The 12,600-nt window shown below is 42.1% G+C and overlaps 1 protein-coding gene across 2 annotated transcripts; it reads right to left on the bottom strand.

The window, feature by feature from the left end:
- Nucleotides 1–1,718: 1,718 nt before the first annotated feature.
- On the bottom strand, nt 1,719–10,286 carry LOC123036812 (protein FAM189A2-like). 2 transcript variants are annotated; one of them, XM_044456260.1, is made up of 5 exons: nt 9,785–10,282; nt 5,862–5,972; nt 4,689–4,817; nt 3,362–3,469; nt 1,719–3,229 (listed from the first exon to the last, which is right to left on the bottom strand). In XM_044456260.1, the coding sequence occupies exons 1-5, from the start codon at nt 9,872–9,874 to the stop codon at nt 3,092–3,094; spliced, it is 576 nt and encodes a 191-aa protein (XP_044312195.1). In that variant the 5' UTR covers nt 9,875–10,282; the 3' UTR covers nt 1,719–3,091. The 2 variants fall into 2 exon arrangements, with proteins under 2 accessions (XP_044312195.1, XP_044312196.1); XM_044456261.1 differs by having other exon boundaries at nt 3,066–3,229; nt 3,358–3,469; nt 9,785–10,286.
- Between the last annotated feature and the right edge of the window lie 2,314 nt (nt 10,287–12,600).

Here is a 12,600-nt window from a genome sequence, read left to right as displayed (position 1 = left end):
GCCTCGTAGTTGGATATGCGAAGTCCTAAGCCCGAGGCAGCATAGACTCGCCTGGCCAGGGAATCTATTTTCCAGCCCTCCTTATCCCTCGGCGCCGTATGTCCTCTTGCCTCTCTGCCTTGCGAGGATTCAATGACCACCGAGTTTGGTTTCGGGTGCTTTAACAGGAAGGGGATGTCTTCTTCCCGGACCCTGTACATAGACTCATACCTCCTGGACGTCGGCTGAGGATGTGAAGGTCGGTCCCAGGGCTGCGTCATCGCCTGCCGCAGGGTGGTTATAAGCGGCAGAACGATGGAGGTCCATTGCTCCCCACGGACGTCGTAAAACTTGTCCGTCGACGGTCCCAGGCGCTGGGCAGCGTCGATGTCTAGGGACTGGACAAGCCTCGACATCAGCTCCATGAAGGAGACGTGGGACTCATCGGGTGACGCAGGATCCTGGGATGTCACCACGACGTCCAGGGAGGTTGAGTCTACTTCAGAGTCATCCGAATCAGCACTGTAGTATGGTGGGGCAGAAGATGATGACTCCGCCGGAGAGAAGGAGCGGCTGCTTCCGCTTTGCGGGGATCGAGATGGCACCCTCCTCAGATCCACTGACCGCGGTTGGTCGCAGGGCGGAGGTGAGGATTGCGCCCTGGGAGCAGGGTAGTACCTCACAGAGAGCGGGTCTCCCCAAGGTTGGTAGTAGGGATGACGCCAGCTCTCCGGGCGTTGCTCTACCGAGCGGCTCCTCCAATTCCCTGGTGGGGACAGGCCAGCTTCTGTCTCCAACATCACCGCGGGCATCGGTGTCGGTGACCTCGCCCTAGGAGGGGAGTCCTGGATTTCCCCATCCGAAATAGACCCCCGTAGAGTTGGAAGGGGTGCAGGCGGGAGGTTGACCGCACATCGGGGAGACCCTTGAGGGGTAACCCGCATGGCCTCCTGAAGGATTGGTTCGGGCGGGGTCGGTATCGTAACCACCACCGGTACCGAGGGTCCCGTCGGCTCCAAGTCCCAATGTCGGGGACGGTCCGTGGACTTAGCCTTCTTTGGAGGCTTAGAGGCCTTCTCCTTTCTGGCCTTCTTATGGCCTGCCGGCTTCTCTTCAGCATGCTTCCGCTTCTCATGCCTCTTTTTTGGTGAAGCAGAGGGGGCCACCGAAGCAGACGCACCTTCATCCAAAGGGTGTGAGGGTGGAGCCACAGAAGCGGAGCCAGGTTTTGGGATGGAGACGAGCGGGTCTGATTGCATCAGAGCCCTATCCCAAAGGAGCCTCCGAAGCTGGTTTTCGCAGTTCTTCCTAGCCTGCTTTGAGAAGGCTAGGCAATGAACGCACTTATCCGTCCTATGCCCCTCTCCAAGACAGAGGAGGCATAGGTCGTGTGGGTCAGTAGGTGCCATTTTTGACCCGCAGTCCACACATTTGCAGAAAGCCGCTCGCTGCGCCATTGCAGAAGAAAAGAACAAGAAGAAGAGAGATAGTGCAGAGGGTAAGTATATATTTTTGGGGTTTTTTTTTTTTGATAGATCGATGAAAGAAATAACAAGAGAAAAACTACACAGAAGCGGGAACGAAGAAAGGGGAAAGTAGTATAAGGGCAATATATAAGGAGAGAACCAAGAATAGCCAAAGCGAAAGTCAGAAGCGGCACGAGGCACAGTGAACGGCGGTCGCAAAGACTGAACAAAATGGCGGATGCTCCGCTCTTTATAGGCCACAAGCGGGAGGGGGAGTGGAGCTTCCCGCCAAAAACCGTTAGCTATCAATCTTCCGGCCAAAGGCACTGCGCAGGCGCAGTACCCATATGTGTGATGCACAGAGGCCCGACGAAGAACTCCCCCAACCTATCAATTGAGCCCCTGATGCTCCCAAGCCTATGAACTTAGAGGCTTAGGAGTATACATTACAAAGTAAGGAAGCAGCAGAAACAGTCTCCGCCTCCCTGCTTCTCTTGCTTGGCTATTTGGCTAGATGGAGAATTTTGAGTCTAGCTGTGGTACTTCAGAGAGGAAGGAAAGAAGGTTGAAGCAGGAAAAAGATACATCATTCCCTGGCAGCTCCTTCCTGTGCCCATAACCCCATTTAAGTTTTTTCTGTGAGTACAGGGAAAGAGTTCAGAGCACTGATACACACCTTTAACTTTGGAATTTTTTCTGACCTTGAATCTAGGAATCTGAAGTACTCTATAGTTCCTCAAACACAACCTAGGAGCCATAGAATTGCTCTGTAAATGCACTATTATCAGTATTTGTTTAGTCATCAAATCGTGTCCAATCCTTCACGACCCCATGGACAACATTCCTTCAGGATCTCATGTCCTCCACTATCCACCAGAGTCCATCCAGGCCCACACCTACCACCCCAGTGACCCCATCTAGCCATCTCAACCTCTGCCACCCCCTTTTCTTTTTGCCTTCAATCGTACCCAGCATTAGGGCCCTTCCTAATGAGTCCTTCCTTCTCATTAGGTGGCCAAAGTATTTGAGTTTCATCTTCAGTATCTGTAACAGAGGAAACCTTGTGTGGAGGAGAGAGGGGCAAGGATTATAGGCTGAGATATATCAGGCTGACACAGGTGGCCTCCAAGGCTTTCTCCATGATCCAGCATATGTTAGCAATTTGATCTCTAGTTCCTCTGCCTTTTTGAAACCCTGCCTGTACTTCTAGTAGTTCTTGGTCTAATAAATACTACTAAACAAATTACTAAATATTAAATAATTATCAGTATTATGTGGTATCTAAATAGGAAATGTGATTTTAAAATCTGCCTGCAGACATTTCAAAAGGCTAGAGTGCTGCACATGTGACATGGAATAGTTGAAAGCACTTTCTATCCTAGCTCAAGGGAACAACTTTTTAACATCACAGTTCAATAAATTACTACATTTCTCTTACCTAGACTCAAATGTCACAAAACTCTTAGACGAAAACCACAAAATTATAGCCTGCAGTCAGTCTAAAATTACAGTAGGTACCACTTGGGGGTGAAGGGGAGGAAGGAGACACACCTAAATCATGACTTCAGGGAAAGTGGCAGAACTAAAGTTAAATCAGTTATCGGACAGTGACCCAGAATATCCAGAAAAAATTGAGTGTCAGCACTTTACCTCCGATTCATCCTAGGTGTGCAAGAGTAAAATGTAGCAAAATATGATGGAGGGGGGACAGGGGGCACAAAATCTTCTGGATCAGAAATGTGACCTTGTTCTTCAGCTTCTTCTACACGAATGTGGGATTCTTCCTAACAAGATAAAAAATATATATACATATTTTTTTAAGAGTAAGTAGGATTCATGTAAGATTTCATGCAGACTTCCTCCTGCATCTCTAATTTAAAAAAAAAGCAAGTCAATCTGGCTTTGAACTCACTTACTGTGCAGGATCTTCTAGTAGCAAATATTTGCAGGTAACGCAGAGCAGCCGCTACTAAACATACTGTGGTGGTCAGTGCATTCAGAGCACAGAGCGCAAAGAGAACTTTCTGTGGGACAAACAGACCATGAAAGTAATTAACATATACAAATGTGAGCCGATGTACCAGACAATGAGCATCAAAAGTTTCTATAAAGATCACAGAAACCTACATAAGGTACTAAGTCTTTTGACTTTCAAGAATAAAAGCTGGTTACATTTTAATTATTTCAGGTTAAACTCATTTTTTCTGTTTCTGAACTTGATCTTCAAGTCTCCTTACTACAAAGAAGTTACTGTGTTTCACAACAAGCACTACCTTGTAGCTTGCTAATTTTCCCCAGGATCCTGTGCCTTTCTGATATTTTCCCCCTATCAGTACATGCATCTTCAGTTTTTTGTTCTGTTTGAGAACTTAGCCTATATGTACAACCTAACATATATGCTGCTAAATATAACAAGCATAATAGTCATAAATTTCTCTAATCCTGTAAAGTTTGTTAAAGATTATGATTATTTCTACAGATCTGTTGAAGCATTATATTCAGTCTACCTTTCATTTAGGTATAATAACAAGTGCCATTTGTGAATCATAACTCACAATTGATGGCCCATGTCTTTTTTTGAGAGAAGCCTGTGAATCGCAAGATAATCGCAAGAAGCAACCTTAGAATTCATGGACCTTCTTTCAGGACCAAACAACATGTTATGCTATTTATATAGTCTGCCCTTGAATATAAGCATTTTCCCCAAGCAGTACAGGATGAAGATGGTCATAGGGATGATTCAACCAAAATGGGAAGACATGAGGGCTCAAAATCTCCTACCTCTCATACCAGGGTCCTGATCCAGGTTATTGAAGAAAAGTCTTGCACTCACGGACAACAGTGAATACTGTAACATATTTTTTGCCCTCAGAGACAGAGTTGGGTATTTCAGTTCTTGTATTACACTGTTGTATCCACATACGTGGATGAGAGTCTGAGTTTACATGGAATCCAATTTCGTGATGCTCAAAGTAGTTTACAACAATATAGGATAAGATGAGCGAACTACCATCAAGCTTTATCAAATTTTGTGAAATATTCTGACTTATTCTACAGATCCTCTTTCTTAGTTTCTTCCTCCTTCCCACTTTACCCGTTGATCCAAAAACAATGAAGAAGTGCTCAGGAGAAAAGACATTTGAAAGTGATCAACAATACTATACCTCAAGGAATTAAATGATAACACCATATTACTTTTTATTGCAGCTTGTCAGTGCAGTCAATTTTATATGAAGACCTCACCTTGAGTAGAAGATGACCTGCGTTACATGACTGGACTGGATATAGCTTCAATACATTTTCTTTTTCTGTGCATTTTGATGGGAGAAATTCTTCACAACAGAAACAAAACTTATTGTCACCCACATCAACCTTTAACATCAAGGAAGGTAGTAAGTTAGTATTAGTTACTGCTTTATGTAACACCATCAAATATGCTTCATTAAGCAAAGAATCAAAATCTATAAAGCAATCACTGACCCAATAAATATATTGTACGTGTAACTGATATTCAAGAAACAATAGACAATAGGGATGTCATATTTTACTCATGTATCAGTATCAATCCTTTCCTTCATCAACATAGACTAAAGAACTAGCTCTGATCTTAGGGAACAATAATATACAGTATAGTATAATATGCATTTCACAATGTATTTTGCTATCCCACTGAGCACTGATGGAAGCATATAAAAGAAACCTCTAAACTTTTAAGGTCTCAAGAATCCTGACAGGCCCTTTTACTGAACGCCTGCCATTACAAAAGGTTTTCAATTGCTGGAGGCAGGGGAACTGCTCATACGGATGGCTAAAATTTAAAACCTTATTCAATAATGAATGATTAAACAGAAATCTGCATAAATCCAAGGTAATTTTTTTTAAATCTAAGAGTATTAAAATATACATGACTGAATATAAGAGAGGGAGACTCTACATAATGAGTATGGCATTTTTGGCAGTAGATCCATATTGCAATAATGAAATGGTTTGCACATACTGTAAAGCCTTTGTGGGTTAATTAACCACAACAGTTTATTATGACATACAATAGCGTTATTGTGCATTTTCACAATAAGATTTCACTTCCACTGGAAGATACAGAATAACTGAGAAAGCAAAAAGCTGATGGAAATATGAATACAGGCATCATATTTGAACAGGGAATTCAAAGGTTTAGTATGTTCATTATTTGATAACATGGTTACTATATTTGATTGCATGGCTACTGCTATTTCTTTGCTAAGTCATTGTGTAAACTGCATGAAGAAAATGGGACTAAAACAGATAAATAGTATGGTAGAAGTAGCATATTTTGTTTATAGCTTTGATATAGTATTTACCAATATTATAGGATTGGTAAAACTAGATTACAAGTACAGTCACCAATTCAGACACAATCAGTTAAAATATCCTCACCAAATCACATCTAGGTACACTGGACACAAATTGAGCACCTTGGCATCCAAGAATAAATCCCGCAAGGTTCAAGAGAACACAGATAACAGAAAGCAAAACAAACAAGTTAACCTGGAACAAAACAAAAATGCAAGAAATTGTAAGTGACATTGTACATGCCAACAGCATAATTGTTCCTATATTTTACCTTTGTCTTCTGTACCTCACATTTGTTATGCTCTGCTCAATTTAACCTACACCAAAATATATGCCATTTCCAGCATATTACTACAGTTTATAACCATATGAAGGATCCTAATCCTAATTTCAACAAATTTGAAATACAGTCTGTAGAGTTTGACATTTGTTTCAGTAAGTTATATTGCATTTCAGTGCCTTCAATGTTATGGATTATGCCATATTTAAACTCCAACTACAGTGAAGGAAAGATGCTGAAGATGTTTTAAAGTACAAATAGTAAGAGGCAAACAAAATAATGTTATAATCCTGCAAGGGCATAGGCAAATCTGAAGGATTCAATTACAGCTTGCTTCCTCCTTTACTACCAAAACTAGAACTGAATATATTGTTGATTTATTTCACTGAGACTCATTATGAAGTTGAACAAACAGATGGATTATGATCCACAGTCTCCAGCCTGTGGGCATTTAAACCTGTATGTATTTAAAATGTAAGGTCATTAGCCTGGAGATCCCAATTCATTCAGTCCGTTTGATTTCAAAGTACAGGAGTACTTCCACAGGTTGGTGCCATGCCTGTTAAGAAATGCAAATATTCAATTTGAATGAGTAACTTGCATTCATTTCATTTGTAACGTTTCCATACTGCTGTACAGTCAAAGGTGTCTGGGCAGTTCATTATTTCCAGTTAATGCATGTTTATTGCTCATCACTTGCAGAACACTATTACATGTACTGAGTCAACCATATGATCTTTAAACAGCTATTGGACAATACAGAAATCTTCATCATCTAGACCCAGCCTCAGGATTGTTGGGAGATAAGACATCCTCAAGTGGGTCCATGCCCTCCTTGCCATCAGCCTCTAAGCCCTGTATTTGCTGGGCTCGCCACTGTCACAGTTGCTGCAAGCAGTAACAAGAAAAAACAACAAAAGCCACTTGCTTGTTCACATTCTGACTCTCTTCTAGCCTAAAGCAAGAGTGCTAGTGACAAAGCAAGGAGGCACTATTGCTTATTGCCGTTACTGCTCACTCAGCCTATCCCCACTTTCTGTCTAGGGATAGAGGCTACCGGTGGTGACAGTGGCAAGGTGTGGAAGATGCTACTCCATCTGGGCTCTGAAGAAAATGATCCAATGTGGCAACTGGCTAAATAGATGGCATCTTCCTCTGATATACGATCTTTAACTGACACTGCCCACTCAGTCTGTTCACTGGATCCTCTGGCACAGAAAGGAGTATAACAATCTTTCTATACCAGTTGAGTCTAACTTGAGCAATAAGATCTACAGAGTGCTAGTGTATTCCTGTATTTTTGGTTATTTTTTAGTTCTAGATCCATATTGGATCGTGCTAGATTTCTGCCTTTTTCCTTGTCCATGCTTCCTAGTTGTTCTTAGCATATAACTTATCCTTTGATCCTGACTACTGGCTTTGTCCCATGATATCTGGTTCACTGAAGACCAGCTCCAGTCCTGATTCTACTTCCCCTTTCTATACAATGGTAAGGATTACTTGCCTGCTGCAAGTGAGTGAGGAGATGTCTCTTAAAATGTAAATTTCCAATCATCATCTTCTTAATCAGATATTAAAATGCCAACAAAGTGAAGAACAAAACATTTCTGTTCATAAGAAGTTACTAATCTTTCTTTTACATTCTTTCCAATCCCTACCATCAAAAACCAGTTTTTATTTCTTCAATCTCACTTCACACTAGACTGGCATTTCAAAAGCAATGTTAATTTAATATCTATTAGTCAGTTCTTCACCAATACTGAGGCATACAAAGTACTTAGGTCCAACAGTAATAGCTCAATACATATAAATTGATAAAGCTGATTAGCATTTTTCACTATTCTATTCCACTTTTCACATTTAGTTTCAACTCACATGCTATTAGGATGAATTGCTGTGAGACAGGGTAGGAAGGCAAAGACAGGTGAACTTACAATAAACCTAAATCTGTGTGAGACAAATGAAAAGTAATGAAAATGAAGAGTACAGAGCATAAACTCTAATTGTACATTGTTCCCTGGACTGAACTGGACTACAACAATTTCTTTCCTTCTGCTTTTCAACTCTCTTTTATTAATATTTATTAAATTAATTAATTGCATCTGTATACTGCCCAATAGCTTAAGTTCTGTTTTCAAAGTGGACTCTGAATTTAATTTACTTGTTTTGGGGATCAGCACTGGGCCTAAATTTATATATGTACCATCCCAGAAGGACCATGTAATAATATCATCAATAAAAAGGAAATATTACAAAACTATGAATATGCATGTTTCTTTTTACCACTTTCTTGACCAAAGAGAGCAATCCTACCACTCCTGGGAAGCATTCCAAGGACCATGAGATTTAGTAGAGTTTCCTTCTGGAAATCATACACACTTCATAGCCTATTTTGGCTTGGGAGGGTTCTGATCCCTATGCGGGTGCTGTGCAAGGAACTGCACCAGTTGCTTCCTGAGGTTGCAAAAGTGGTGTTAGAGGCATTCAACTGGAAGTCAAAAAAATGGGGCATCTTGTGGAAGGGGAACAAAGAGGCCAGTATATGAGAAATCCTACCACCTCTCTAGCCCTGACAGCACCTGCTCAGCACACCTCTACTAGATGGACCCTCAGGTCTATCAGAAGAAGAAAAGAAGAGAGTAAAGAAGTGAAACATGCCTCTGTTGCTCCTTCTGCCCCATTGGCAGTAACACAGTAGAGCCCTAGATACTCAAGCCTTCAAGATTGGAGGCTTTGATCTAGCAGGCAACAATGTGAAGAACAGTGTACTAAATAACCCATCAAGTTACTTTGGTGTGCTTTAAAGAAAATAAACCTTGTATCAAATAACCAGCAACCAAAAAGGACATAAAAATGACTATGTGGAATACAAAAGATGACTGATATATAATATCCTTACCACACTCAAGTTCTTACTATGAAGACATAAACAAAACAAAACAAAAATAAGCTAGTTTACCTTAAAATATGAATAGCACCAGTATTAAATGTTTAGGATGAAATAATCCTAACCCCCTGCCAAAATTGTCTTAGGGGCCAGCATCCTAGGCTTCTTCCTTCTCATTTCCCAGCACCTCGGACAATTACAGAGATTGGCTAGATAAAATATACAGCATGAGGCACAACTACAGAGATTACCGTCACTGTACCTCATTGTGTGCATTCAGTGAACGTAAGCACACATCAACAGTGGAGGACACTGGACTTTTCCCTCAGAAAAGTTAATTCAAACTACAGGGGGTATCTTTCTAAATCAGTTGTTCAAAACAGAACAGTTCAAAACCAAAATAAAACAGTTGTTTTATTGTAATATACATATGGTTTTATTTTGTTTTAGGATTTTAAGCCACCCAGAGAAGCTTCAGGTTATGGGGTGGCATAGAAATGAAATTAAATAAATAAATAAAAATTAGACCAAATTTCAAGTATGCAAACAGCATTCCAATTATATTAAAATAAAATGCATACATTATTTTAATTAAACAGTATTCAAGCAAGCCAATAGCACTGAACACATGAAATAAAATCATTCTCTCTCAATAGTCCTGCTGTTACTATCATTAGTGGCATGAACAAATAAAATGAATATACTTCTTAATATGGCTTCATTCCTTCAAATATTATTTATTTTCAAAAAGGAAGCAAGCATATCACTTATAACAATACTGCTATTAAATCAAGAGAATCTTGTGATATGCTCTGATATCACATTTAAACCAACACCTACCAAAAGTATCATTGGTCTCTTCCATGTTGTTAATCCTATAATTCCCGATAAAATTACCTGCAACAATAAAATGAAAAATTGAGAGCTCATCACTCATTATTTTCACACTGATAACTAATATGAAACACAAACCTACATTAACTGAGATAAAGTGAAGCCTAGAGTTAAGCAATTTATGGAAAGATCCTATAAATAAATATTGTTGTTTTTCAATTTTTAAAATAACCTGGCAAAGGAAGGTTGGTCTAACTTTATTACTTATCTCCTTTCAACTAGTGAAAAATACAGTTTTATTTTAGTGAGCATTTACAGAACTTCATCAAGTTATTGACTAGATCCTCTTGGTGCCTTTGATTTTTTAGTTTAAGTCTTTATTTTTACTACATTTACATACTGTTCCATAGCACACAGAGTTCTATGAGCAGTTTATTTATTTATTTAAAATATTTTTATGCCGCCCCCATCGCAACGAAGCCTCGGGGCGGCTCACAACAGAAACAAATACATAAATAATAACAATATAACAATAAAAAATATTTAAAACCCCCCGGTGCATCTCGGCTAAAAAATTAAAAACCTATAAATACAAATAATTTAACAATTAAAATAAGTTTTAAATAAAAAGGTCTTAGCCTGGCGCCAAAAAACAAATAACGACGGTGCCAGGCGGACCTCTCTGGGGAGCGCATTCCATAGATGGGGCGCCACTGCACAGAAAGCCCTCCTCCGGGTACTCATCCTCCTAATATCATTCAGAGAGGGTTCCCGGAGAAGGGCATCTGTTGCTGATCTCAAGGGGCGGGAGGGCATATATGGACGCAAGCGTTCCTTTAGATATCCAGGTCCCATGCTGTTTAGGGCTTTATAGGTCATAATCAACACCCTGAATTGGGCCCGGACTTCAATCAGGAGCCAGTGGAGCTGACAGAGAACTGGGGTTATATGAGAACAACGCCCAGTCCCCATCAGCAACCTGGCAGCTCTATTCTGCACTAACTGAAGTATCCGGACCGTCTTCAAGGGTAGCCCCACATAGAGTGCGTTACAGAAATCTAATCGGGAAGTCACCAACGCGTGTGTCACTGTTGCCAGGCAGTCGTTCTCCAGGAAGGGACGCAGCTGATGTATCAGCCAAAGCTGAAGGAAGGCGCTCCTCACCTCCGCCGTCACCTGAGCTTCTAAAGATAGCTCAGGGTTGAGGAGCACTCCTAAGCTGTGAACCCTGTCCCTCAGAGAGAGTGCAACCCCATTTAGGACAAGGCCCAAGTCCCCCATCCCAATGACCGAGCCACCCACCAACAGGACCTCCGTCTTGTCTGGATTGAGCTACAGTTTATAGGCCCTCATTCAGCCCATTACCTCAGCCAGGCACCGGTTCAGCACAGCCACTGCTTCACTTGGATTGGTGGAAAACGAGAGGAAGAGCTGGGTATCATCAGCGTACTGATGATTCCGCAGCCCACACCTCCCGATGACCTCTCCCAGCGGTTTCATGTAGAGGTTAAATAGCAAAGGGGACAAAATGGACCCCTGCAGAACTCAATGGCATAACTGCCATGGCGCAGAGCCATAGTCCCCCAGCACCACCTTCTGAAATCAGCCATTGAGATAGGAGCGGAACCACCGCCACGCGGTGCCTCCAACTCCCAATCCCGCTAGCCTATTCAGAAGGATACCATGGTCGATGGTATCGAAAGCCGCTGAGAGGTCCAGACGCATTCCCCATCTCTCTCCCTGCACAGGTCATCGTACAGGGCGACCAAGGCAGATTCAGTGCCATACCCGGATCTGAAGCCGGACTGAAATGGGTCCAGATAATCAGTTTCATCCAAGAGTGCTTGGAGTTGTCCCGCCACCACCCGCTCTAGCACCTTGCCCAGGAACGGGATGCTGACCACCAGTCTATAATTGGCGGCCACCTCTGGATCCAGGGATGCCTTCTTTAGGACTGGCCAGACTACCGCCTCCTTTAAAGGGGCAGGTACCCAGCGCTCTCTTAAAGAGGCGTTGACCACCTCAAGGATCCAGGTCCCAATCCCATCCTTGGCTTTCTTAAGTAGCCAAGATGGGCATGGGTCTAGTAAGCAAGTGGTAGGACGTACTTGTCCAAGCACCTTGTCCACACCATCAGGCCGCAACAACTGAAATTCATCCATTAATTGTGGACTCGACGACGTTGATGGCATTTCCCCAGTAGAATCTGATTCAATAGTAGAGTCAAGCTCGTGGCGAATCTGAGCGATTTTCTCCCTGAAATGCTTGGCAAAGTCGTCATAGCGGGCCTTTGAGGGTGGCACAAGATATTTCTTTGGGCCCGGATGTACCAGCCCCTGCACCACCCAAAAGAGCTCCGCCGGACGGCACTGTGAGGAGGCAATGGAAATGGAGAATTTCTTCTTTGCCATCCTCACTGCCACAGCATAGGCCCAATAGTGGGCTCTTAAGTGTGTTCGGTCAGAATCACCCCGTGATTTCCTCCACCTACGCTCTAGACGTCTCCCAACCTGCTTCATCTCCCGTAGTTCAGATGTATACCAAGGAGATGAATGGGCTCTGCCAGGTGGGAGAGGACGCTTGGGAGCGATCGTGTCAATAGCCCTGGTCATCTCCTCATTCCACAGTTCAACCAGGGCATTGACAGGATCACCATCCTTGTCAACCGGAAAATCCCCCAGAGCTTCCAGCAATATAAATAATAAAATACAAATACAATAGTATTTCATTGATATCATTGATTTTGGCTCTTTTTTATTATGTAGTTTAACTTAGATTGTGAACCATCCAGGATATTTAGAGAAAGACATAATATAAAACTT

The sequence above is a fragment of the Varanus komodoensis genome, unplaced genomic scaffold, assembly GCF_004798865.1.
Source record: "Varanus komodoensis strain SLA01 unplaced genomic scaffold, ASM479886v1 scaffold820, whole genome shotgun sequence".
Classification (NCBI taxonomy): domain Eukaryota; kingdom Metazoa; phylum Chordata; class Lepidosauria; order Squamata; family Varanidae; genus Varanus; species Varanus komodoensis.
Note: the sequence above shows the minus strand (reverse complement) of the source record. Positions and strands in the feature narration are given on the sequence as shown.